This window comes from Odocoileus virginianus, unplaced genomic scaffold (assembly GCF_023699985.2).
Source record: "Odocoileus virginianus isolate 20LAN1187 ecotype Illinois unplaced genomic scaffold, Ovbor_1.2 Unplaced_Contig_23, whole genome shotgun sequence".
NCBI classification, from domain to species: domain Eukaryota; kingdom Metazoa; phylum Chordata; class Mammalia; order Artiodactyla; family Cervidae; genus Odocoileus; species Odocoileus virginianus.
In genome coordinates this window covers 312653-339793 of record NW_027224340.1, presented here as the reverse complement: position 1 = coordinate 339793, position 27141 = coordinate 312653, and the positions used below count along the sequence as shown (strand labels likewise).

The 27141-nt window shown below is 55.1% G+C and overlaps 1 protein-coding gene and 1 pseudogene across 7 annotated transcripts in view; both read right to left on the bottom strand.

Moving 5' to 3' along the window:
- Window positions 1–37: 37 nt before the first annotated feature.
- Window positions 38–27141, bottom strand: part of ARHGAP39 (Rho GTPase activating protein 39) — a 54909-nt gene continuing 27805 nt past the window's right edge. For 6 of the 7 annotated variants that reach the window (XM_020884134.2, XM_020884153.2, XM_070464337.1 and 3 more), the window contains 9 exons: window positions 26320–26403; window positions 17535–18891; window positions 15349–15910; window positions 6594–6686; window positions 3520–3593; window positions 2966–3165; window positions 2258–2349; window positions 1696–1865; window positions 38–1604 (listed from right to left, as the gene is read on the bottom strand). In XM_020884134.2, coding sequence (XP_020739793.2) covers window positions 1410–1604; window positions 1696–1865; window positions 2258–2349; window positions 2966–3165; window positions 3520–3593; window positions 6594–6686; window positions 15349–15910; window positions 17535–18891; window positions 26320–26403 — 2827 coding nt within the window. In that variant the 3' untranslated portion in view covers window positions 38–1409. The remainder of the gene's footprint in view (window positions 1605–1695; window positions 1866–2257; window positions 2350–2965; window positions 3166–3519; window positions 3594–6593; window positions 6687–15348; window positions 15911–17534; window positions 18892–26319; window positions 26404–27141) is intronic. The other variant, XM_020884142.2, reaches the window with a different exon arrangement.
- Window positions 8856–9904, bottom strand: LOC110131734 (nascent polypeptide-associated complex subunit alpha pseudogene; annotated as a pseudogene).

The window sequence follows — 27141 nt, the reverse complement described above, 5'->3', positions numbered from 1 at the left end:
CTCTGCCACTGGAAGGAATGGGAGGCGACAGACTCGCAAGTGTCCACACGTACTTTATTCACATAAAGTGTTTTCATCTCTCGAGTCCATGCGTCAGAACGAGTCTTTGGCCGGGCTGCCGGTACCCAAGCCTCGAGACCACCGGACCGAGGACCTTCTCCCAGGGGGACACCGGGCCTCGGCAGGGCTGGGCTTTTTTGTTTTTAATAATAAATAAAAACTCAACTCTAAAAAAAATATATATATAAACTGGGGGTAAATTAGGTTTTACAATGATTGGAACTCAAAATTCCAAAATGGAAAATGTACAGAGTCTAGGTACCTCCTCCTCCCTATCCTCACCCTGCCGCACGCGCTCTGGCCTCGAGGAAGGACAGTCGCTGGTTCCCCTCTGGTGTCCCGCTCTGGGCTCCTGCCCTCTCATCTGCTGCAGGTCTTGGACGGGGGTAGGGCAGGATTCGCTTTTTGGTCAAAGCCAAGAAGGTGGAGAAGAAAATGAAGGAATAATAGCAACTTGTCTGCAGAGGATGGGGGAGGACGACTCAGAAATAAATAGCATTTGGGTTAAGATTATGTCATTAGCAAATTTAGTTCTTGTATCTTTCGCTCTATTTATATCTCTATACACAGGCGGGTTGGGATGCGGGATAGATTCTGAATTTATAGTTACACGAAGAAAAAATATTCTCGCCCCTCCCCCACCCTGCCCCAAGAATGCCTGCCCAACCCTGCCCCCCACCCCGGAGGACTTTGGCTTGGAGGCTCCTTCCCGCCCAGAGAGCCTATTGGGCCCTGGACCGGCCGGACTCTGCTCTGGTGGTGGACAGCCCAGAGCCCTGGAGACCCCAAATTCCTGTGCAGTCACCACGCTGAAGCCACAGGAGGCGGGGAGTAGGGTAGAGGGGAGGGAGAAATTGGGGAGGGTGAAAGTCGCAGACCAGGAGACCCCCAGGTCAGAGGGAGGGCAGAGGAAGGGAGGGGTAGCCGGGCTGGGCCCGGGCCGGGACCAGGCTGAGCGCAGCACCCCAGCGAGACAGCTTGCCCCAGGGAGGGCGGCTTGTGCTCTCGAGCCGGCCGGGAGGGGCAGTGTCACTTGGCTCCAGGAAACAGAAGGCACTTTCTCGCGGCCGACCAGCGGCTGGCGATGGGCGGGGCCGCGCCTAATGAACCAGCCAGAGGCCGGGGGCGGGGCTGAGGCGCCCTTCCCTCCGCCCCTCAGCCCCGGCTGCGCCTTCGGGCGGAGGGCCCGGGTAGGGGAGATGGGGGTTCCAGGGCTGGGGCGGGCATGGGCGGAGCCGGCATGCTACCTCCGCGACTGGGGCATCCCCTCCCCCCTCCCCGCGTGCCCCCCTGCCCAGGCGCACCCGGGCAGGCTCTGTCCCCACCCTCGGTCCCTCGGTGCCCACGCGCTATAGCACGCCCTCCATGAAGCTGGTGTCCAGGTGCTGGATGAGCACGCGCAGGAAAGACATCTCCTTGCGAGTGTTCTCAAAGATGACCCGTGGATCATCTGAGCGGCAGCGCAGGCAGTTGGGCGCCATCACCATGGCCAGGTTGCTGACGTCCATCTTGGTGATGGCCACATTGGCAGGCTGCACGAACACCTGCGGGGGACGGGCAGGTGGGCCCGAGCCGGGCACAGAGGGGGCGGGGCATGGAGGGGGCGGTGCGGAGGGGTGGGGTGCCACCGCCTACCTGGAGGAAGCGGATGAGGTAGCACAGCACCAGGCGGTTGATGCGGGGCAGCGCGTGCACCACGGCCACGGCGGCCTCCGGGCTCTCGTAGTGCGCGATGCACTGCTCATAGAACTCGTGCGGGATCAGGGGCTCCTCCAGCTCCCGGTACCACAGCTTCAGCAGCGACGCTGGGAACGCAGTGCGGGGTGTTCAGCCGTGCGGGGCCATCGGGGACCAGCAGCAGCAAGGGGTGAACGGGGCCGTGGGGAGCGGTGTGTGTGTTGGCGCCGAGGGGGCAGGGCCAGACTGGAGGTGTCCACACAGAGGTGCGGGCTGCCTGGCTGGAAGCCAGTGGGCTCCTAGTCCTGACTGCCAGGACTGACCCCGAGCGTGGCGACACTGTCCTGAAGGACATGCAAATGTTCTAGAGAGGACTTATCAAGAGGGCTGTGCAGCCACTGTGAGCAATGGAGACTGACCAACGGCAGCAGATCTCTGCACTGGAAATGGATCAGAGGGCTGCCCCTTCTCCATGGGAAGGGCTGAACCATTCAAGCTGCTGAGGGGGCTGGGGGCTCACCTGGGACGTGGGGGTCCTCCAGGCCTGTAGGCACCTTCCACTGGTCCACTTGTAGCTTCAGGGCATTCACTTCATCGATGTCCCCAGGTACTCTGCCAAGCACATGGCAGGTCTCAGGGAGGAGGAGCTGGGCTTGCTCCAGGTCAGGGCTTCATGACCCCTCTCTGCCTGAATGACCTCCTTCCTACCGGAGGGGAGGTGTGGCTGGGGTCCCCTGCCCCAGGCCCTCATCCTGCTGCTGACTACCCCCATGCAGATCCCTTTCTCGGAATGATCTCTGAGGCCCAAACCCACAAGCTTGCTTCCCCACCTGTCCTGGGCAGGTGAGTCATGACGGCAGGTGACTGGCCATGTGCCACCCCCTTGGGGCAGGTATCATCTCCACTCACAGGTGAGGACCCTTTGCTTAGAGTTGCTGCATCTTTCCAGACCCTGCTGTTGTCCAAGTGCCCTCTGGGGCCCTGGTGGCCATTTCTGCAGGATCACTGTCCTAGACCAGCTCCCCTGCCTGGGTTCGGGCATGACGTAGTTCAGGGGGAACAGTCCTGTGCCCAGCCACTCCATTTGCTCCAAGGTGCCTCTCTCCAGCATGCTGGCCTCTCGGAAGTGCTCCTCTGAGGCAGGGACCCAGTGCCCAGTGGCCCTGACTGCCCAAGACTGGTGGAGACACCCAAGGCTCCCACACCCAGGGCCCAGGCTGCAGGGCACCTGAAGATGCCTTCCGTCTGGTCACCGTTGAGTGCGAGCACCTCCTCTGACAGCCGGGTCTGCACCCAGGGCAGCTGCCGATCAGGGTAGCGCTCCTTCTGCATGCTCATGACCTCCTGCAGCGCGCTGCCAAACATGGACGGGCTGAAGACCGCGTTCTTGGCATGTCGGATCTCCTCCACGTTGGGCTTCTTCAGCCCCTGCAAAGGCAGCCCAGCGCTCTGTGCCAGTGTGGCCAAGCACCCAGCCCTCCGTCCCCTGACACCCCAGCAAGGCCTACCCTGGTTCACCCGCCTCTCCTGTGAGCCCCAGGCCTCTGCCTAGCCAGAGCCAGGGTACCCCAACTCTCTGGCCCCCAAGTCAACATGGCGGCTTCCTTCTGGGCCACCTACAGCACCAGAAGCTCCAAGTGGCGCCCTATGCCCTGTGAGCCATTCATTTCACCACCTGCCCCCTTCCCAAGTCTGCAGCCCCACCTCCCGCTGGACTCTGTCTGGGCCTCACGAGCATAGGGTGCCCACCCACCTCTGCCCGGCGGTGCAGGGAGTTCATACCTTCTTGGCCCCGGTCAGGGCTGCCTTCTGCAGCTTGTGGTAACAGTACTTGGCATATGTGCTTATTGCCACCCCTAGAAAAGAATGGTACACTTGGCTTGGTGTGGACATGTAAGAGCAGGGGCGAGTGACTAAGTGACTAAGAGAGTAAGCAGCAAGAGGGGCGAGGAAAGGTGGCTCTTGCAAGAACGTGGGCACCCAGGGCCTTACTCTCCTGGGCTGTGCTTTGAAGTAAACCTATGTGGAAGGGAAGGAGGCACCACCCTCTCCTCCAGAGGAGCCAGACAGCAGAAGGAAGCCCGTTGCCAACCCACCCAACCCTCCCCCTAGCAAGTAAGGGCAGCCTGGGGGTGCAGTGTTTCCCTGGAGAAGTGGCAGGCCAGATAGGGCAGGGCCTGGGGAGCCCCCGAGAAGGGGGATTTCTGTGTGCAGCAGGCCTGCGGGCACTCGGCACCCACTGCCCAGGGCCACACAGGACGGAGGTCTGGGTTGGCTGGACTGCAGGCCTTCTTGTAGCCCTGATTCCAGCGGGAGGCCCTGGGCAGCCCAGGCAGAGGCTTTAGCCTGCAGGATCCCATGCCCATGTGGCTGAAGGCTGCCTGGGCGGGAGTCAGGGAGGGGGAGGCGCAGGGCCTGGCCCATGTGGGAGGGGGATAGTGTGGAGTGGATGCCCCAAGTCCTGAACCCGAGTTTCACTGGGAGGGCAATGCTGAGGAAGAACCACTCAGGACTCTGCCTAAGTGCTGAAGGTGATGGGAGGACAGGTCTTTTTTCTCAAGGAGGGAGGCTTTCTAACACCCCATCCCTGGCAGCAGAAGCCCTTGCCTAGCTGGTGGTCAAGGAGGGTGGCAGAGCAAGGCCTCAAGCACCTTGGCCAGGGGTCTTTCCAGATTTGAGGGGAGAGGGGCTAGGAGGAGACCTAGTCCAGGGATGGTCTGAAATGTGGGCACATCCTTCCTGGCCTAGGCAGGCAAGGGAAGGAGCAACAGGACAGTGGAGCCACCTGGGCCGGGCTGTCCCAGGCCACGGACAGAGGGCTGGACCATGTGCCTCCAGGCTCAGGTCAGGCCCTTCCCTGTAAGACTGCCTCTGCTGAGTGCCACCTGCCTAGGGGGCTCTGGACCCAAGCCTCAAATCCAAACACAGTCTTTTTCAAAGGAAGCAGTTTCTTGAGATGTCGGAGGACATGGGGCTCCTTGAACCTCAGTGTGAAGAACACAAACATGTCTCATCCATGAAAACCTTTTCATTTCTAGTTATCACAGAACAGCTGTCATAACTGGTGATGGTGGTCTATTTTAGAGGAACCAAAATGAAAAATGTTTCTTCTAGATGTTTAAACCCTGAAGAATCTGTTTCAGGTCCCTGGGGACTCACAGACCCCTGGCAGAGATCCTAGCTGCTGCCTTCCATTAGCCCACTTGGGACACAGTGCTGGGGAACCTCCTACCCATGGCCCATGTGGCCCACGTGGGCAAGCTCTGGGCTCAGGGAGAGGGGATGGTGCTTAAGCAAAAGGAACCTGGGCTGCACCCTGAGCACTGGGAGCACTTGGCAGCAGGCAGCAGCACTCCCTTCCCCGTCCTGGGTGCAAGACCCCCCAACTCCCTTGGGCGACTGCTTCTGTCCCTGGGCTTGGGGCCCATGGGCAGACTTGCCCGGACCTTCTGCCACAGAGTCTCATGGGGCTTCCTGCACCTCTCACATGGTGGTGGTGGTGCAGCCTTTTCCAGCCTGATTCCCTATCCATAGGATGGGGACGGGTGCCCATTAAGGGCCGGCCTCAGAATCTGGCACAGTGAGGACTCAGCTGAGAGCCACCACTGCTGGAGTCCCAGGGCACATCCTCCTGGGCCAGGACTATGGGGTGTTTGCTGAGTGCCCAGCATCCAGCCCAGGGAACCCTCTGGCAGTGTGGGGGACCCTGCTCTGAGCCCAGGGAACCCTCTGGCGGTGTGAGGGACCCTGCCCTGAGCCCAGGGAACCCTCTGACGGTGTGGGGGACTCTGCTCTGAGCCCCGCATCCAGCGCCCAGCCCAGGGAACCCTCTGATGGTGTGGGGTACTCTGCTCTGAGCCCTGCATCCAGCGCCCAGCCCAGAGAACCCTCTGGCGGTGTGGGGACTCTGCTCTGAGCCCCACATCCAGAGGCTGACAAAGCAGTTCTCCCAGGGCCTTGCTGCTGTGCCAGGGCCCAGGCCATGAACCTCAAAGACCACCAAGTGTGGCCAGAACCTGCTGCCTCTTGGCACGTGCTCTGCAGGGTCCCAAGGGTCTGGCTCCCTTCTCCGACCCACTCAAGGATCCGATCACCCCCACCCCCGCTCATGGCTGCATTGCTCTTGTGGACTGGCTCGGGCAGGAACTCAGAACCCCTCCTGCTCCTACCCCCAATGACAGTGGCCCAAGGGCGCCCTGGGATCCCAGAGGGCAGCTGCCCCCTTTCTCTTGGCATGGGCAGCAGACAGCCAGGCACTTCCCAGAGGAAGAAGAGTGAGGCAAGTGTGGATAACTGGGTGTAGGTGGGCTGGAAGCTGGTCCCAGGATCTTGGTGCCAAGAGGGGCAGTTCACGGCACAGCAATGGACCACTGGCTGTCCTGGTGGGGGAGGCACAGCCTTGGGCTAACAGGGCTTCCCGCTAACAGGGCTTCCCTGGAGCTTGGGCAGGGGTGGGGTTCCTGAGCCAGGGCCCAGGAGAAAGGCAGGGATGGGAATGCTGGGGGAGGGAGGCTGGGGAACCCTTGATTGTGCTGGGGGCCCTGCCAGGGAACTGAGGCCCGGCTTGGCCCCCAGGGCACTGCCGCACCAGGGGCCGCCTCCAGCAGGTCCCTCTGCACGGCGCGCCCAGCATGCACACCGGAGAGCGTCCTGAGCACCACGGAGGCCAGGCCAGGGCGGCGCGGCCTCTCCCAGGAAGCCCTGTCGACAAGCAGGCGTCAGCCCCCTCCGGAGGAGGCCTGGCAGTTAGTGACCCCCGCGCCCAGCCCAGAAGTGGTTAGAGAGAGGGGCCAGGTGGCCGAGCCGGAGAGCAGAGCTGTGCAGCGCAGCACCCGGGGCTGCGGGAGAGGCCCTACCATCCGGCTCCTCAACATAAGGCTTGGGTTTCTTTCTCAACTTGGACTTCTTCTTAGTGTTCCTTTCCAGGAGTGCTTTCATGTGCTGGGTCACTGGGGAGCAAACAGAGGGTGAGGCCACAGAACACAGAGGAACACGAGCCCGCACGGCCCCACGCGGGGCTGACCCCGGGTGGCTGGGATGACGGCCCAGCCTGCGGGGCTCCTCGAGGGGTGGAGGCGAGTGTCCTGCTCACACTCCCGGGACAGGGGTGGGTGTGAGGCCTGTCCTGGCCATGTGGCTGGGGAGGCGCCAGCAAGATGCCCGCGGGCAGTGGGGAGGGGCTGTGGTCAGTTCCTGAGACCTCTGGCCGACAGGATGGAAGGGGTGGGGAGAACCCTGAGGAGGCCCCAGGCCAGTGGTGGGGTTCCTGCATGGCTGAGGGGGCACTGAGCAGGAGGTGGGGCCGGGCTCCCCTCTCTGGCTGGTCAGGGCGCCTCCCACTTGGCACCGCTGACACAGCCCCTCCTCCCCCGTCCCACGCTCCGGAAGGAAGTTGGGGTGCACGGTCCACACTGAGGTGGGAGCCCCCTCCTGTCATGGTGGAACCCCTTACCTACATGAATTATCTGTAATTCCCCTGGATGGGGAAGCCATTAGTTACCTAATTACACTTTGGGTTATAATCCAATATGCTTTATTCTGCTGTTCAGTGCTCCAGCTTTGGCCCCGGGAGCTATGTTCTATAACACAGCCCCGTGTCAACCCTCATCCCTTCCAGCACTTCCTTCCCTCAATGGACATCAGAGTGAGCAAACTCCGGGAGATGGTGAAGGGCAGGGAAGCCTGGCGTGCTGCTGCAGTCCATGGGGTCACAAAGAGTCGGACATGACTTAGCAACCGAACAACAATATGTACATTCCCAACCCCAGCCTTAGAATCAGTTGCTTCTCTAAAGAGCTCTGGTTCCTTCTCATGGAAAATGCTAGAGACCAAGGGCTGTCGGTCAGGTGTGCTCAGTTCTATGGAGTGGCGCTGTCCTCGCTGACAGGGCTTGGGCAGATAAACAGGTAGCTAGTTGGGAGAGGCTGCCTTCTCTTCCCAGTTCAGAGTTTTTGTCAGGAATGGAATGCTGGATTTTGTCAAGTGCTTTTTTCTCCACTAATTGATACGCTCCTATGATTTTTTTTTATTCTGCTAATATGACAAATCACACTGATTTTTAGAATGTTAAACCAACTTTTCCTTTCTTAGATAAATCCCACTTACTCAAGATGCGTTATTGTTTTAATATATTATTGAAATCAATTAGCTAAAAATACTGTTAAGTTTTTGTACTATGTTCATGAGGGATACTATCCGTGCTTTTTTTTCTTCAAATTTTTGGTAATGTTCCTAATTTTGATACAGAGAGAACTGGGAGACGGTCCCTCCACTTCTGTTTTCTGAGTTGGTAAAGAATTGCTGCACAAGCAAGCATTTGATAATTCTCTAGTGAGGCCATTTGGGCCTGAAATTTTCTTTGTGGGAGAGTTTTAAAGTCCTAATTTAATTTCTTTAGTAGATATATGATTTTTATGGTTATCTATTTCTTACTGAGTGATCTTTGGTAGTCTGTGTTCTTAGAGGAATTTGTCCATTTCCTCTAAATTGTCAAATATACTGACATAAAAGTTGTTCAGTATTTTCTTATTATCCTTTCAACATCTGTTGAATCTGTAGTGATATCATCTCTCATTCTTGATACTGGTAATTTGTGTCTTTTTGTCCTGGTTAGTCCATATGGAGGTTTGTTAATTTTGTTGACCTTCTCAAGGAATCAGGTTTTTGTTTCACTGATTTTCCACATTGTTTTTTCTGTTTTCTCTTTCATTAATTTCTACTCTAATCATCATTTCTTCTCCTTACTTTTGGCATAATTTCCTCTCTCTCTTTTCTGAAGTTTCTCAATGTAGGAGCTACGTGATTTGAGATATTTCCTAGTACAGACATTAGGTGCTGTAAGTTTCCCTTTAAGATCTGCTTTAGCTCCATCACACTAATTTTAACATGTTTTATTTCTATTTTCTTTCAGTTCAAAATACTTTCTACATTCTCTTTTCATTTTTATTTGACTCATGAATTGTTCAATATAATGTTTAGTTTCCAAATACTCAAGGATTTTCCAGAAAACTTTGTGCTGCTGATTGTCAGTTTAATTCCATTGTGGCTAGAGGACACACTTTCTTTGACTCATATTCTTTAACTTTTATTGAGACTTGCTTCATGGCTCAGCATATGGATTATTTTTTTTTATTATTTTCATCCAACAAGAAGCCATAACTTTATTAATGATAGAAACAGTACAAATTTCAAACCCAGCTGCAGTTACTCTTTTGAAACACCAAAAAAAGGTCCTCTTTTCAGATGGTTACATTGTTAATTCCATAATGGCATTTACAATATCATTACTGTTGTTCTTCAGGGCTCGGACTGCCTTTGCTCTAGACACATTTGCTTGTGACATGACCAATTCTATGTCCTTAACTTCCACACCTGTTTCATCAACCTCTTCCTCTTCACTCTCCTCTTGCACAGTTGGAGTCTGTGTGTTTTCTTGGATGTTTGAGACAGCTTCACCTTGAACTTTGAATTTCTCAGCAGCTGCTAACTGTGCTTGCTGAGATAAATCCTCAATCTTGGCTTCCCCAAAAACAATGTAGGTATCTGAAGCTGGGCTCTTGTACACATCTGGTTTTGTGATGACAAAAAGGATATTCTTAGATTTCCGGATAGTGACTCTAGTAACCCCTGTAACCTGTCGAAGGCCCAGTTTGGACATAGCCTTCCGTGCCTTCTTTTCACTCCGGCTCTGTTTCGCTTTACTGACTGGTTCTTCATCGATTTCAGCTGCTGCTGCCAGCTGAGCTTGCTGTGTGGTTGCCTGTGTAGAATCCTGCTCCTCAAGCTCTGGGACTGATTCATCACTATCAGATTCTGTTCCAGACCCTGTCTCAGCCTGGGGCTGTGGCAACTCCTGCTCTGTAGCAGGGACGGTTTCTGTGGCTTCACCGGGCAGTTTGTGCGGGGAACGCGGAACCAAGACGGCGGCAGAAAGAATGCGAGCGAGCGAGCTGGAGTCCAGATGCTCTAGGCTTCTCTGGTGGTTCACAGAGAATCTCTCTGGTGATTCAAAGAGAACCTCTCCTGCAATGCAGGAGACCTGGGTTCGACCCCTGGGTTGGGAAGATCCCCTGGAGAAGGAAATGGCAACCCACTCTAGTATTCTTGCCTGGAGAATCTCAGGGACAGAGGAGCCTGGCGGGCTACTGTCCATGAGGTCCCAAAGAGTCGGACACGACTGAGCAAATAACATACCTGCTCTGGGGTCCAGAGTCTTTAACTTTGCCTGCATGGTTGTAGATGCTTTGTTTCTTAAACAGACCTTCAACTAGTCCCTCTGTTTTCGTTCCATGGTCACTCCCACTTTCATACCACTGCTGGAGGATGCTTGCCCCTACTGCTGAACTTTTCAGGGTTTACCAACTGCTTCAACTTTTCAGCTTCTCAACCACCTGCTTGGGATCCATGTTTCTTGGTCTGCCAACTGAGTTTCCAGCCACTTGTCCATTTGCTTTTCAGCTTCCAAAACATGATTGCTTTTCCTCTTCCCTTGTCTTTGTCCTGGTGGGTTTTAGTATTTTTATTATGAATATATATATATATATATATACACACATATACATACATATATACATATATATATATATATATATATATATATATATATATATACCATAAAACTTGCCATTCTAACAATTTCAATTGTACAGTTCAGGTTATTAACCACATTCGTGTCACTGTGTCATCACCACCACCCACCTCCAGTACTTCTTCCCCAAGTGGAAACTACAACTCAAACAACTCTCCATTTCTCCTTCCCTATAACCCACGGCACTTCCGTTCTGTCTCTCTGAATTTGACTGCTCCAGGGACATGTGGCACTAGTGGTAAGGAATCTGCCTGAAATGCAGGAGAGGCAGATTCAGTCTCTGGGTTGGGAAGATCCCCTGGAGTAGGAAATGGCAACCCACTCCAGGATTCTTGCCTGGAAAATTCCATGGACAGAGGAGCCTGGTGAGCTACAGTCCACAGGGTCGCAAAAAGTCAGACACGACTGAGCGACTGAACACATGCAGGGAAGGACCTCATGGGTAGATTCACATAATATTCGTCTTTTGGGGTCTGGCTTATTTCACTCAGCCTAATGTTTTCAAGGTTCATCTATACTGTAAGCTGTGCCAGAATTTCCTTCCCTATTTAAGCTGAGGAAGGCTTTCTTATCTCTCCTTGCTATTGTTTGGAACTCTGCATTCAAATGGGTATATCTTTTCTTTTCTCCTTTGCTTTTCGCTTCTCTTCTTTTCACAGTTATTTGTAAGGCCTCCTCAGACAGCCATTTTGCTTTTTTGCATTTCTTTTCCTTGGGGATGGTTTTGATCACCGCCTCCTGTACAATGTCACAAACCTCTGTCCATAGTTCATCACAGACAAGAAAGCCTTCCTCAGTGATCAGTGCAAAGAAATAGAGGAAAATAATAGAATGGGAAAAACTAGAGATCTCTTCAAGAAAATTAGAGATACCAAGGGAACATTTCATGCAAAGATGGGCTCAATAAAGGACAGAAATGGTATGGACCTAACAGAAGCAGAAGATATTAAGAAGAGGTGGCAAGGCGCAGAGCTTGGAGTGTTAACTCCTCTGGGCCCGCTGGCATAACAAACCTGAGTTCTCCAGCTCTCTGGAAAAAAAAAAAAAAAAGAGGTGGCAAGAATACAGAAGAACCGTACAAAAAAAGATCTTCATGACCCAGATAATCACAATGGTGTGATCACTCACCTACAGCCAGACATCCTGGAATGTGAAGTCAAGTGGGCCTTAGGAAGCATCACTACAAACAAAGCTAGTGGAGGTGATGGAATTCCAGTTGAATTATTTCAAATCCTAAAAGATGATGCTGTGAAAGTGCTGCACTCAATATGCCAGCAAATTTGGAAAACTCAGCAGTGGCCACGGGACTGGAAAAAGTCAGTTTTCATTCCAATTCCAAAGACAGGCAATGCCAAACTACCACACAATTGCACTCATCTCACACACAAGCAAAGTAATGCTCCAAATTCTCCAGGCCACATTTCAGCAATATGTGAACCGGGAACTTGATGTTCAAGCTGGTTTTTAGAAAAGGCAGAGGAACCAGAGATCAAATTGCCAACATCTGCTGGATCATCAAAAAAGCAAGAGAGTTCCAGAAAAACACCTATTTCTGCTTTATTGACTATGCCAAAGCCTTTGACTGTGTGGATCACAATAAACTGTGGAAAATTCTTCAAGAGATGGGAATACCAGACCACCTGACCTGCCTCCTGAGAAACCTGTATGCAGGTCAGGAAGCAACAGAACTGGACAAATAGGAAAAGGAGTACGTCAAGGCTGTATATTGTCACCCTGCTTATTTAACTTACATGCAGAGTACATCATGAGAAACGCTGGGCTGGAGGAAGCACAAGCTGGAATCAAGATTGCCGTGAGAAATATCAATAACCTCAGATATGCAGATGACACCACCCTTATGGCAGAAAGTGAAGAGGAACTAAAATGCCTCTTGATGAAAGTGAAAGAGGAGAGTGAAAAAGTTGGCTTAAAGCTCAACATTCAGAAAAGATCATGGCATCTGGTCCCATCACTTCATGGCAAATAGATGGGGAAACAGTGGAAACAGTGGCAGACTTTATTTTTTGGGTTCCAAAATCACTGCAGATGGTGACTGCAGCCATGAAATTAAAAGACGCTTACTCCTTGGAAGGAAAGTTATGATCAACCTAGACAGCATATTAAAAGCAGAGACATTACTTTGCCAACAAAGGTCCATCTAGTCAAGGCTATGGTTTTTCCAGTGGTCATGTATGGATGTGAGAGTTGGACCATGAAGAAAGCTGAACGCCGAAGAATTGATGCTTTTGAACTGTGGTGTTGGAGAAAACTCTTGAGAGTCCCTTGGACTGCAAGGAGATCCAACCAGTCCATCCTAAAGGAGATCAGTCCTGAGTGTTCACTGGAAGGACTGATGCTGAAGCTGAAACTCCAATACTTTGGCCACCTGATATGAAGAGCTGACTCATTGGAAAAGACCCTGATGCTGGGAAAGATTGAGGGCAGGAGGAGAAGGGGATGACAGAGGATGACAGATGGTTGGATGGCATCACTGACTCAATGGACATGAGTTTGGGTAAACTCTGGGAGTTGGTGATGGACAGGGAGGCCTGGCGTGCTGCAGTTCATGGGGTCACAAAGAGTCGGACACAACTGAGCGACTGAACTGAACTGAACTCATTTAGGCTGAATACTCCACCGTATGTACAGATGACATTCTATTTTATCTGTTCACCCATCAATGGATACCTGGCTGCTTTCTACCTCTTGGCTGTTGTGAACATGGTGGTATGAACACAGGTGTGCAAATATCTATTCACGTCTCTGCTTTCAATTATTTGGGGTATATACTCACAAGTGGAATTGTGGGGTCCTATGCTAATTCTATTTTTAATCTTTTGATGAATTGCCATTCTATTTTCCATAGTGACTGCAGTATTTCACATTTCCTTGTGAGGTTTCTTTTTTTGTCTTTGAAAGATTCCTTCACTGTTTCTACCATGAATTCAAGGTGGGATGCAAGTAAATGCATGTGTTCAGCCTGCCATCTTTACCCAGAGGATAAATACCTGCTGCAGGCATGAGGTGCTTGCACTGAGCATTCCTCAGGGTGCTCCTGCAGGAGCTGCAGTCAGTGTGCTGTCGCCAAACCCCTGGGACGCCTGTGCTGACAGCATGCTCAGGGGGGTCCAGGGCACACAAGCTGTGAGTCAGCTGGGGGTGGCTGGCACAAAGGTGTGACCACATCAGACGAAGTTTAGCCAGGGGGAGGGAGCTCACATGAACCTGGGTTCACTGCGGGGTACCTTGGTCCCTTGAGGTCGTGACCACACAGCAGATGTCACACACATGCTGGCAGATGAACCTTAGCTTCTGAGGCCAAGGCAGGGTGCGGCTGGGGTGAGTCCCCGTGTGTGGGAGCCAGCTCAGCTCTGCCCTCACCACTGCTCCTGGGACAGACTGCATGTCCTTCCAGGCACAGGCTTGTCCCCCTGGGCTGAGGGGGCCTGTCTTCCTGACCAGCAGCCAGCACCCACATTCTCTCGAGGATGTTCTTCTGGGCTGGTGACGAGCAGCAGCTGCTCACCTGGAAGTGGGTCTCACAGATGGAGACAGGGCTCTGACGGGAGGGCAACCCTGTGCTACTGATGTAAGACCAGACCCCACAGCCCAGAAACAGGATCCAGCTGACAGAACCACACAGACCCAGTGTGATCTGCGGACAGAGACCACCGGGGCTAGGAAGCCATGGCTGCTAGGCTGAGCCTCGATTCCACCCGGCTCCCATAGCACAGACATCAGGACAGAGGCTCACTGACCTCGGAGCCAGCGCCAGTGTCCTGTTGGACACGAGTGCCCCGGCGAGAGAGGGGCCGGCCTGGAGTCTCTGGCCTCCATCCACCGCTCACTCACCTGTCACTCAGCAGCACTGCTGGAGCCCCGCGGGCTGTGTGCTAAGCAGTGGGCACACACTTCCAAACCTCCAGCTCACAGCAGGGACATTTCAAGGCCTTTTTGGAAGAGGCTGAGGTGAACCATGAAGCTACTGAGGGCCCATCTGCTCCTGGGAAGGTCTGAGAGGACAGAGACAGACCCAGGCTGCCTGCCGCACCCCGGGAGCAACCTGGGGAGACCTGTCTCTGGTGTTCAGGGATCCTGCTTTCAAAGGCGCACACCTGAGTGAAAATGTCAAGGCTTCTGAGATCTGCTTCCAAACGGCTGGCATGCTGGACGGTCCCTGTGCTTCATGCGCCTCCCAGGACCCACAGTGCCTGCAGCCCTCCCCACTGTGTGCACGTGCCTTGGCACCCACACCTGGGCAGGGGCAAGGCCCCAGCCTGACCAGGACAGGTGACCACTCCCAAGCCACCTACAGCATGGAGGACACCCAGGAGCACAGGGTGGCTGACAGCCGCTGCACGGGGCCGCTGGCCCAGGCCCAGGACATGCACCACCTGGCTGGCAGGACTGTGGCCCAGCATCCTCCCCACGCGGGTCAGGTCATGGCCACACAGACCAGACACATGGCCTCCAGACGCAGCCTGCACTCAGCCCCAGGCAGCCGTCAGCAAGTCACTGTCTGTGACAGTCCCAGCCTCTGACCCCTGATGCAGCTCAGGGCCATCTCAGCTCACAGCACAACAGCCTGCTGGCACCTCAGACCTGGTGCTGGGCCGAGTGCCCGGCTCCTTGCTGCTCTCAGAAGCCCTCCTGAAATGGCCTCGAGGGACAGCGTGAGCCTGGCCAGGGTGGATGTAGTAAGTGCCTTCATCAGGCAGGGCAACTGGGATGGGGCCTCGGAGGGAGCGAACGCTGCTTGGTGGGGATGCAGGTGTGACACACAGCCACACCTGTCAGCCAGCGGCCGGGACGGCGGCACGCCTGCCGCGGATCTCCTCAGGGCCTCTGTGCCGAGAGGGGCTCCCTGAGGACCCTGCATCCCCGCGGAGGCCAAGGGTGTGCCCTCAAGTGGCGGTGCCTCTGCGCACCTGCTGCCTGTGGGCCCAGCACTGAGCCCAGGCAGGGGCCCTGCCACAGCCGCCCAAGCCGGCGGCAGAGCCAGTGCCCGCCTGGGCCATCCTCACCTTTGGTGTCGTTGACAGGGTCCATGTGCCGGTAGATGTAGCCCTCCAGGTAGGAGTGGAACTTGGGCGTGGGTGGGAAGAAGGCCAGGCAGATGGCCATGAGCTCCCAGCCGCGGGCCAGGCTCTCGAGGCGAAAGTTCTCGGTGGTCTGCCGGCACAGCTGGATATAGAGCTCGTCCCGCAGGCCCTGCACACTCCAGCCTTTGGTGGCGATCTCCAGGGCCACGTGCAGTGGGTCTGCCTTGGCACGCCGGTCGCCCATGTACATCTGGATCAACTTGAAGACCTCACAGGCCTCTTTCTTCACATGGCGGTCGCTGGTCACGATCATGGGCTTCTTGATGGACTCGCTGCTCCAGGCCAGCATGTTAGCGATGGACACCTTCCGCCGGAAGAGGCCCTGTGTGTGGGTGTTGAAGTGCTTGGAGGCCCAGTTCTCGATGTCTGTCTCCGAGGATGGCTTGCGGAGCGTGAAGGTGGGGAACACGCAGCTGGCGCTGGGCATCACACTCCGGGCCTGCCGGCTGCTCTCGAACTGGGCACAGGTGCCAAGGTCCTCAGACTGGGGGACAGAGGAGCCCACATGAGCCAGCCAGTGGAGAGGTGTGGCCCCCGCCCCACACGGGCCCCAACGCTGCTGGAGGAGAGAGGCCTGGGACTCAGCTCTGCCCGCCTCACCTCTGTCTGCCCACCTCACCCTTGTCCACCCTTCTTACCCCCATCTGCCTGCCTCAGTCCATCTCCGCCTTCCTCACCCGTCTGCCTGCCTCAATCCATGTCTGCCTTCTTCACCCCTGTCTGCCCTCCTCGCCCTTGTCTGCAAACCTCAGTCCGTGTCTGCCCACCTCTCCCGTCTGCCTGCCTCAGTCCATGTCCACCCTCCTCAACCATCTGCCCACCTCACCCCTGTCCACCTGCCTCATCCCTGTCTGCCCGCCTCACCCATCTGCCCGCCTCAGCCATGTCCGCTGTCCTCACCTGTCTGCCCACCCGCCCAGGGTCCGCCCTCCTCACCCTGGTCTAAGCGCCTCAGGAGCCTGAGACGGGACCAACCTTTCCCTGGGGGCTCGGCCTCCGGGAGGCGCCCGCCCTGGTCCAGAGACCAAGGGTTGAGGGGCCAGCACAGTCTGGGAGTGGGAGGTGCTCGTGCGGCCCAGTGGGGAGGCCTAGGGGACGCTGTGTCCTGGACTCATACGGCCCCCCAGGCAGGGGGCCGACCGTGCATGAGGGTGGGCTGGGGGGAAGGCGCTGTGGCTTCTGCTGGTTCAAGTGGGAAGGGCAGCCCCTCAAGGACAGAGAAAGCCCCAGATGCCAACTGTGCTTGACAGGAACACAACCTTCTCTGGGCCGCCACTGCCGCACCCCTCTCCCCAACAAAGACACAACAAGGATTCCCAGGCATCAGAGGCAGGGCCAGGATGCCCATGGCCCCTCCCCGCTCTGCACAGCGCACTCACTCGGTACTCTGGGGGGACTCCTGGCAGGTCGTGCCCACACCTGCATAGCCTCCCCAACCCTTGGGGCAGGGAGCCACCTCCCCTGGCAGCACCCGGCATGGACCTCAGTCAGGCCCTCAGAGCCCACGTGTCCTTCCGTCCAGATCAGGCTGGGAGCTCGGTGCTGCAGGACGCAGCTGCCCACACTCTACCAACCACCCACCCCTGCCCTGCCCATCTGTCCTGATGCCCTCCTGTGTTACAAGCCACAGACAAAGATGCGGCTCTGAACTCTCCAGTCTGGAGGGCACTAAGGTGGCCCTGCCCCAGGGGACACTGGCCACCTAAGATGTCCTGGTTCTTGGGCATGGCATGTCTTCCACATTAGGGCTGGGGGTGCACCTAAGGAGCCTGGCCCCGGGAATCTCTGGCCACCAAGGAGCATCCGGCACTCCACCTGCACAGCTTCTCACTGTGCCTGTTCACAGGTGGCAGGCAAGAGGCTCAGGGAGCAGAGGGCAGGTGACTGCCTCTGTGTCCTGGAATCAGGACGTGCCTTAGGCCCCCTGGTGACCAGGCAGCACCTGCTGGGCCTCACCAGGAGCCGAGGGGAGAGACCTCTGTGCTGGCGGAGACCCCAACAGCCATCTACCATCTGTCCTCAGGCCTGCCAGGAACCGTGAGGCCACACCACATCTCAGGGTGCTGACCTGCCCCACCCCTGCCCAGGACCCACCTGTGAGCGCCTACCTGAGAGGGATGCAGGTAGGGCTCCGGGGAGGCAAGGCTGGTCTGCACAGAGACGCTCTTCTCGAGCAGGACCTGTGGGAAGGCGAGCCTGTCCAAGGCACCCCTCTGCCAGTGCTTGCTCTCCTGCTGGGCCAGCGCCTCATCCTCACTGAAGGCACGCACCACGGGCCCAGGCATGGGCAGCGGCACAGCCCCGTCACTCTCGTAGCCCGAGCCATCTTGCTGCGAGTCCCAGCTGCCTCTCTGCTTCATGTGCAAGTGGGCTTGCTGTGCCTCCCAGGCCAGCCGGGCCTGCGCCAGGAAGGGCTCAGCTGGGCCCCGGGGGCCCTCCCCATCCCCCGCCTCCCCCTCCGTGCGCTTCATGGGCATCAGGCCGGGTCCACACAGAGGCCGCTCCTCCGTCAGGGGCTGCTGGCCTAGCGGGTCGCAGTCCCCAGGGCCCTCGGCAGGCGGGGCGCTGGGAGCATGGCACACGGAAGGGTTCCTGCTCTTCCTCTTGCGCGTGCCGGGAGAGTAGCCCGTCGAAGACATGGTGTCCTGCTGGCTAGACCAGGACATGGCATCATCCTGGGCCTGGGGCAGGGGCGTGGGAGGCAGGGCGGGCTGCAGCTCAGGCCCCTCCATGCTGCTGTAGTCCCCAGACATGACTCCCAGGGAGGATGTGGCCCCCAGGCGCTGGTCGCGCAACAGGCAGGGGCTGGGCTGCAGGGACAGCGAGCCGCCCCCTGGGTGGGGTGTGTACTTGTGCCGCGGACCTGCCCGCAGCTTGGGGCTGGAGCCGGCCTGCTCCACGTACACCAGCTGCCGCACATACTCCTTGCCGGCAGGGCTGTAGTCCAGGCTCAGGTAGCGCTCGGGGCACTTCTGCCTGGTGAGCACCAGCTGCTGGTAGGGCGACGCAGAGGCCGGCTTGGGTGGCTTGCGGCCAGGAGACCGCCGCGGCGAGCCAGCCTCAAACTGCACATCCATAGGGGGTTCGTCATAGAGTGGGGCCTGGTACTCCACAGGGGGCTCCTCATAGAGGGGAGGCTCGTAGGCGTAGCGCGGTGAGGAAGGCTGCGAGTCTCCAGCCGGCCGGCGGGGCTGGGCCAGGAGCGGGGAGCAGCTCCCTAGCTCTGCCCTCTTCGGGAAAGGCGACGGCCTCCTCTCGGGGAAGAAGACGGGGCTGTCCGTGTCAGGGGTGAAGGTCTGCAGGCTGGGCGAGTGTTGTCCTCCAGACGGTCTGCGGGAACGACCCCCAGGCTGGCTGTCCAGGGTGTAGCCATTGCCCTGGGGGGAGAGGAAGCTGGGCTCCCTGTCGGCAACTTTGATGAGCATGCGCTCCTTGGTGCCCGAGTTCCAGCGGAGAGAGGAAGTCCTGGTAGGGGGTGGGGAGCAGGTTACCTGAGAAGATCCAGGGGGGGCAGGTGACCTGGAGGGAGCCCTGGGGGAAGCAGGTTACCTGAGGGGGGATCCTGGTGAGAGGTGACCTGGGGGAGCAGGTTACCTGGGGGGGATCTTGGAGAAGGTTACCTGGGAGGGGGGTCCTGGGGGAGGTTATCTGGGGGGATCCTGGGGGGAGCAGGTTACCTGGGGGGAGCAGGTTACCTGGCAGGGGTCCTGGGGGGAGTGGGTCATGTTGGGGGGCGGTCCTGGGGGGAGGTTACCTGGGGGGTCCTGGGGGTAGTAGGTTATGTGGGGGGCCCTGAGGGGGAGCAGGTTACCTGCGGGGAAGTTACCTGCGGGGGTCCTGGGGGGAGTCCTGGAGGGAACAGTTTACCTGAGAAGGTCCTGGGGGGGGCAGGTTACCTGAGGGGAGTCTGGTGGAGGCAGGTTCCTGGGTTGGGGCAGAAATCTGACCCCTTCGCCAGCCTGGACCCATGACCACCCCCCTTGACCTCATAGGTGTGTGAGGTCAGGCCCAGAAGGCCTGGTCGTCTCTCACTGTCCTCTTCATAGCCACCCCAGGGGCTGTAGGCTGTGGGCCCTGGTACTGCCGGGTGCTATAATGAGCTGTTAACCTTTCACTGCTGAGGCCCTGACCCCGGGTCGTGCAGCCTGGAGAAGCTGCCCCCCTGGCCTGGGAGCCCCCCTCCTCACACACTTCCCGGGTCTGCCTGGCAGCCCTCCGAGGGCTCTCCTGCTGCTGCCCATGGGGACGCTCCTCCAGGGCCCCTGTGAGAGGCTCTGCTCTGGTCCCAGGCCAGAACCAGGCACAGAACTACTCCTGGACGGAAGCGCCAGGGGCCGGGGGAGCTCCCAGAGGCCTCTGTGGCTTTGGAATCCTGGGCTCAGCACCCACCCTGCTCCCGCAGCACAGCCGATCATCCCGCAGCGCAGCACCTCTCAGGGCCTGGACTCCAACCACAGGCCCCTGTGAGTCCAAAAGGGCTGGCTGCCCTGCTGGCACTGCCCACAGCCGGGCTCAGCACTCCACACCTGGACCAAGATGGTAAAACTGCTCCCTGTTCCTAAGGGTGCCCATGGCCCTGGGGAGTTGTGTGCCCAGATCCTGGCCCATCCACCTAGCAGGGGGCACTCGGGGCATTCAGGCTCTTCTGAGTCTTACTTGCCTGATGACAACACAGAGACACTGCCCCTGGCGATACAGGGACTTGATCACACACCATGCCCACCAACTAACGGTCAGCCCCATGTCCCATGGCTGTAACAGCCACGACAGAGCAGACCAAGAGGCCCAGAGCAGTGCGTGAGGCGCCCCGCTTCCAGCTGCCCCCTCAAGAAACTCCCCAGCTGCTTTAAAGATTTCCTTCTAAGAATCCACCTGCAATGCGGAAGACCTGGGTTCAATCCCTGGGTTGGGAAGATCCCCTGGAGAAGGCAAAGTGTTCTGGCCTGGAGAATTCCATGGACTGTATAGTCCACGGGGTCGCAAAGAGTCGGACATGACTGAGCTACTTTCACTGTCTACATTTAGTATCTGGAACATTTGTGTCAGTGTCTCTGCTTCATAGCACTTCTTCAGTCTGTGGTCTGGCCTATTTTATGATTTCTGGAAACTCCTGACCATATCTTTTAAAATATTACTTCCATCCCGTTTCCTCTCTCCTTCTCTAGGAGTCTGGTGCTGTCTTCTGCACTGAGCTCCACAAGGTTCTGGGCTGTGTCCTGTGCTTTCCATCCCCTGGCCTCTCCACACTGTTGACTTTTTTCTGATCTACCGTCTAATTTACTAACCTTTTAAGAACCCATCTACTGAGTTCTTAGTTTATTATATTTTTTTCAGTTCTAGAATATCTATTGGTATTTAACTTTTTTTTTTAACAGTACTTTGAGGTTCACAGCAAAACCGAGGAGAAAAAAAATGTACATTTCCCACATGCACCTATATTTTCCCTGCACCTACTCACACGCAGCTTCCCCGATTATCAGCATTTCGCAAGAGACAGAACATCTGCTGTCAGCTGATGGACCAGCACTGACACATTGTAATCAACCAAAGTTCTTAGTTGATATTAGGGCTCACTCTTACTGTTGTACATTCTGTGGGTTTGCATAAATGTAGAGACACGTATCCACCATTGTAGTGTCATACAGAGCATTTTCTTTGCCCCCAAAACCCACATGCTATGTCTTTTCATCCCCCTCCCCAAATCCCTGGCAACCACTGATCTTTTCACTGTCTCCATAGTAGGCAAATCTGAAGCCAAATCAATGAGCAAATCTTTGGCCTCCAAAGAAGGCAATCTGAAAACCTACACTCTTGACTCCAGAATGTCAGGAGTGGAATCACGCAGTGTGCAGGCTCTCAGGCTGGTGTCTTCGCTTTGTGACATGCTTCTCTGTGACTGTTCACGGCTGACAGCTCATTTCTTTTTAGTGTTGTATAAGCCATTGTCTGGATGGACCACAGTTTTCTTCTCTATTCACCTACTGAGGGACATCTTATTTTGGCAACTATGAATAAAGATACTATAAACATCTGTGTGCAGGATTTGATATGAACATAAAATGTCAACTCCATTTGGTAAATACCAAGGAGCAGTACTGCCAAATCATTTAGAGTATATTCAGGTTTAAAAAAAATATATTTATTATTTATGGCCGAGTCGGGTCTTAGTTGCAGCACATGAAATCTGCATTGCATCATGCTAGATCTTTACCTGCAGTGTGAAGGCATCTCTCCAGTTGTGGCACACGGGCTCAAGTGTGCACTTGGGCTGCATGGGCTTAGTTGCTCTGTGGCATGTGGAATCTGGTTCCCAACCAGACACTGAACCTGATTCCCCTTGCCTTGAAGTGGGGGTTCTTAACCATTCAACCCCAAGGAAGTCCCCTGTTTAGTCTTGGTGGCTGCACCCTCCTGTGCTCCCACCAGCACCAGCACAGCGGGTTCCCCTGCCCCGCACCCTCGCCAGCGCCTGTTGTCAGAGTGCCTGCCTTCTGGCTCCTCTAAGAGGCGTGCAGAGGTATCTCACTCTTGTTTTACTTTGCATTTCCCGCTGACAGGTGATGTGGAGCATCTTTCATATGCTTTCTGTGCCAACAGTATAGGTTCTTTGGTGAGGTGTTTGTTCAGCTCTTTTGCCTATTTTAAAAGAAGGTTGTTTTCTTACCATTCCATTTTAAGAATTCTTTGTATATTTCATATTACAGTCCTTTATCATTTGTGTCTATTGCAAACATTTTCTCCGAGTCCGTATTTCGCAGAGCAGAAATTTTTAATTTTAACACAGTCCAGCTTATCAATTGTTTCTTTCATGGCTTGTGCCTTTAATGTTGTACCTAAAAAGTCACTGCCAAACCCAAAGTCAACTGGGTTTTCTCCTCTGCTACCTTCTAGGAGTCAGTTTTGTTTCACATTCAGGTCTGTGACCCATCTTGAGTTACTTTCCATGAAGGGTGTAAGGTCCATGTCCAGATTCACTTTCTTGTGTGTGGACGTCCAGGTGTTCCAGCAGTGTCTCTTAAGAGACCATCTGGCTCCACTGCATTGATTTTACCCCTTCATCAAAGGTCAGCTGATGATATTTATGGTGGTCCATTGGTTGTCTCTCCATTCTATTCCATTAATTGGTCTATTCTTTACCAATACCACCCTGTCTTGCTTACAACAGCATTATAGTGAGTCTTGGGACTCAGGTAGTATTATTCCTCCAACTTTGTCCTCCTTGAGTATTGTGTTGGTTGTCCTGGGTCTTCTGCCTCTCTGGAGAAATCTTATTATCACTTTGTCAATATCCACAAAACAACCTGCTGGGATTCTGGCTGAGACTGCATGGAATCTATAGGTCAGGTTGGAAAGAGTGGAGTCCTTCCTCCACTTGTTCAGTGCTTCTGTGATATCTTTCATCAGAATTTTAAGTTTTCCTTATACAGATTTTGTACATATTGTGTCACATTTACACCTAAGTATTTCATTCTGGGTGATACTAATGTAAATGCTACTGTTTCTAACTTCATATTCCACTTGTTCATTGCTAGTATATATGAAAGCAATGGACTTTTGCATATTTAGCTTATGTCTTAAGCTTATACCTACCTAGCTACAACCACTTAGTTCTAGGAGTTTGTCAGTTCTTCAAGATTTTTTACATAGGTGATCAAGTCAACCGCAGGCAAAGACAGCTTTATGTTTTCCTCCCCAACCTGTATACCCTGCATTTCCTTTTCTTCTGTTACTGCATTAGCAAAGAGCTCCAATATGATGCTGAGCACCAGAGGTCAGAAGGGAAACCCTTGCCTTGCTCCTGATCTTAGTGGGAAAGCTTTAAGCGTCTCACTACTAAGTGTGATGCTAGCTGTAAATTTTTTGTAGATGTTCTTCATCAATATTCTTTATCAAGTTAAGGGAGTTCCTCTCTTTTTGGGTGGCACTAGTGGTAAAGAACCCGCCTGCCAATGCAGGAGATGTAAGAGACACAGATTTGATCCCTGAGTTGGGAAGATCCCCTGGAGGAGGGCATGGCAACCCACTCCAATGTTCTTGCCTGGAGAATCCCATGGACAGAGGAACCTGATGGGCTACAGTCCATGAGGTTGCAAAGAGTCAGACAGGACTAAAGTAATTTTTTTTTAGGACTGAAGTGATTAAGCACACACATATTCCTACTTTACTAAGTCTGTTTGTAAATTATGATTGGCTGTTGGATTTTACTAAATGCTTTTTTTGCAAGTGTTGATACGATCATGTGAAAGTGAAAGTCGCTCAGTTGTGTCCAACTCTTTGCGACCCCATGGACTATACAGTCCATGGAATTCTCCAGGCCAGAATATTGGAGTGGGTAGCCTTTTCTTCTCCAGGGGATCTTCCCAACCCAGGGATCAAACCCAGGTCTCCCACATTGCAGGTGGATTCTTTACCAGCTGAGCCACAAGGGAAGCCCAAGAATACTGGAGTGGGTAGCCTATCCCTTCTCCAGCAGATCTTCCCAACCCAGGAATTGAACCGGGGTCTCCTGCATTGCAGGCGGATTCTTTACCAACTGAGCTATGATTTTTCACCTTTGGTCTACTGATGTAATGGATTATATTGACTCTCAAATGCTGAACCAACCTTGCATACCTAGGATAAATCTCACTTGGTCATGATATATAATTCTTTTTATACAGTGGTGATTTCCTAATTTTTTTTTGAGGATTTTTACATCTATGTTCATGAGAGAGACAGGTCTGTAGTATTCTTTTGTGTTTTTCTGATTTTGATATTAGGGTAATACTGGTTTCACAGAATGAGAAAGTATTCCCTATGCATCTATCTTCTGAAAGAGATTGTAGAGAACTCATAAAATTTCTTCCATGTATGTTTGGTAGAACTCACCAGTGAACCCATTCAGAACTTCTGCTTTCTTTTTTGGAAGATCATTAATTATTGATTCAATCTCTTTTAACAGATATACACCTGTTCAGATTGTGTATTTCTTCTTCTATGAGTTTTGGCATACTATATCTTTTACTGAATTGGTTTATTTTGCTGAGGTTAACAAGCTTGTCTGCACAGCCTTGTTCAGAGCCTTCCGGTCCCCTCTGAGACTCCTGAGGGAGTCTTCTGGACTGCACCGACTGTCAGACCACAGCCACAGGTCTTGGCCCCTCTGTGGATCTCTGATGCCTGCAGAAATTTGGTCTATTTTGTTCTTGTACAGGCTGGTCTCAGGTAAGTGAATCCACCATCACAGAAAGTAGAAATCCCAAGTGTCCTAAGAAACCAATTGTGCAGTCTGGTCCTGTGCCTCTGTCCTCTGATTGAGCCACGAGTCCTAATTGTTGGCCGTGGGTAAGGCAGGACTGAGAGAACCAGGGTGAGAGTGAGCAGGGCTCGGGAGGCAGGCTCCCTTTGGGAATTCAGCTCCTGGTTGCCCAAGGCTGCTCCTGGCCAGCCGCACAGACCAGCCAAGCAAAGCGGAGCACGGCAGGCAGCATACCCGCAGACCTGGAGAACCAGCTCTGGAATCTGAGAGATCTGGGACTGAACTGAGACTGTGGTTCCTGGGCTGTGGGGCATCACCTCCTACTTCCACCCTGGTCCTCACGAGTTCTCACGAGGACTAAAAGCAGGACACGTGGAAAATCACAGCCTTGGTTCAGAGGGGCACACAGGAGACACTGCACATGGTCCACTGCCCAGCAAATGCAGGCAGGGCTGCAGCAGCCAGATAGGAGGGTGGGGTGGTGTCCCGACCCAGAGCACTCCTGGAGCTGGGGCAGAGGCAGGCACGGGGCAGCAGGAAGGCGGGTGCCGGCCCGTCTCAGGGAAATGCACCCCCAGCAGCACAGAGATGGCCTGGGTCATGGAGAGCCGATACCCCTCAGCGCCCCCAGGCCCAGCCAGAGTCCTGTCCTTCTCTCCCAGCCCCTGATCACCTCCCCTCCCACAGGACGACCCCCACAGCCCCTCACCACCACCTGCAGACCCAGGAGGAGGTCTAGCCTTCTCTCTCAGCCCCAATTCTTTGTCGGCTCTGTTGGGGAGGAGGCACTCTGGGGAAAGACTCCCTCCCACCGCCTCCTGCCTGTTTCTGGAGGCACCTCATCAGGGAAGCGTTACCCCATGCTCAGTGCCCTGGTAGAGCGGCAGGAAATGGGACCTGGACTGGCTCGGAGGGAAGCCTCTGCCCCGACGTGGGCCCCGCTCACAGGCCACAAGACCACATCAGCTCTCTGCCCACAAACCCCAGTCAAACCCAAGTTTCCCAGTGACCAGTGAGGACGCCTGTGAACACAGCCGCACTGCTGGCCCAGGCAGGCTTAGATCCCTCCCTGTATCAACAAACCCAGTCTCAATCTCTAAACTGAGCAAATCGCCAAAGGCCCCTTGCGCTCCAAATCCCTCTCCCCAGGGGCCCAGCACCCCGTCCAGCCCCCATCAACTACAGGACGAGGTGCCTGCTCCAGCCTGGACACACGAGCTGACCCAGGGGAGGCCCCTGCTCAGGCTGCTGCTGCTGTGCCCAAGGTCCTGAGCATCATATCTGGAAACCCCAATGCCCAACGAGGCCAACCCAGGCCCAAGGGCGGCCAGCCTCCCCACCCCACTTGGTGGGCACCAGTCTTCCCGACGTGGCCTGGAAAACACTCCGACGCGCCTGGAGCTCCAGGGGGGACCACAGGCTAAGGAACCTCCGAGGGATCCACCAGGGCCAGTACCATGGATACAACAGTACCTCACACCACACAGTGGCCCAACAGCCTCTCCTTGTGTCCCATGGGCCAGGGCAGGGCCTGGCGCGCTCTGCACATCCAGCTGGTCACTTCCTGCTGGGCCAGACCCTTCTCCAGCTCACCTGAGAGCTGCCAGGAAAACCACCCCCGGCCGGGAGAGGGCCAGGCCTGAGGCAGGGCCTACCTGCAGTGGAGAAGGTGGCCGTCCGCGCTGTAGTCCCGGTAAACCTCGTAGTCCTTCTCGAGGAGTGCTCCTGATGGTGAGGAGCTGAAGTGCAGCAGAGTGAGCAGGAGACATGAACAGAAGTACAGCCACTTAGAGACACTCCTCGGAACGAGGTGCGGCCCTCTGGTTTCCACCACAGCTCCTGCCGCGGGTCTGCCTGCACTTGGGCAGGGTTTCTCGCACCCTCACCGCCCCCTCCCACGGTGCCCCGATGGAACCCACTGTCCTCACCCGGGACAGCCCCAGGCCCAGCGAGGAGCTGGAGCTCTGGCCGGTGGCCTCCGGGCTGGGCTGGGACCCAGGGGACACGGAGAGGGGCGCAGAAGGGCTTGGGCCTGGCTGCCAGGGCCCCTGGGCTGGCCATGGTGGGGAGCCCACACTACACTTCAGGCTGGAGAGCAGCTGACTACAGCCAGTGGGCCTCATCCAGCTCCAGTGCCTGGTGTTGTACAGCAGGTGGGCAATGAATGGTTTATACACTGAAATTTATTTGTGTGTGAAATTTACATGCGATTCAAATTCCAGTGTCTGTCAGGAGCACGTCATGGGAACACAGTCCTGTGTGGCCACAACAGAGGCCAGAGACGGTGGCTGCACCACTCAGCACACCGCAGGTCCCAGGTGCAGCCACAACTCAGTGACCTGAGTGCCCCCACACAGCTGATCTGCCAGCCACAGACGGGGGCCTGGATGGCTCTGCCTCTGGCAGTGTGCAGGCTCTGTGCCACTGGGCCAGGCAGACACACGGCCCTGCTGCAGTGTTGCAAGGTGCAGAGCAAT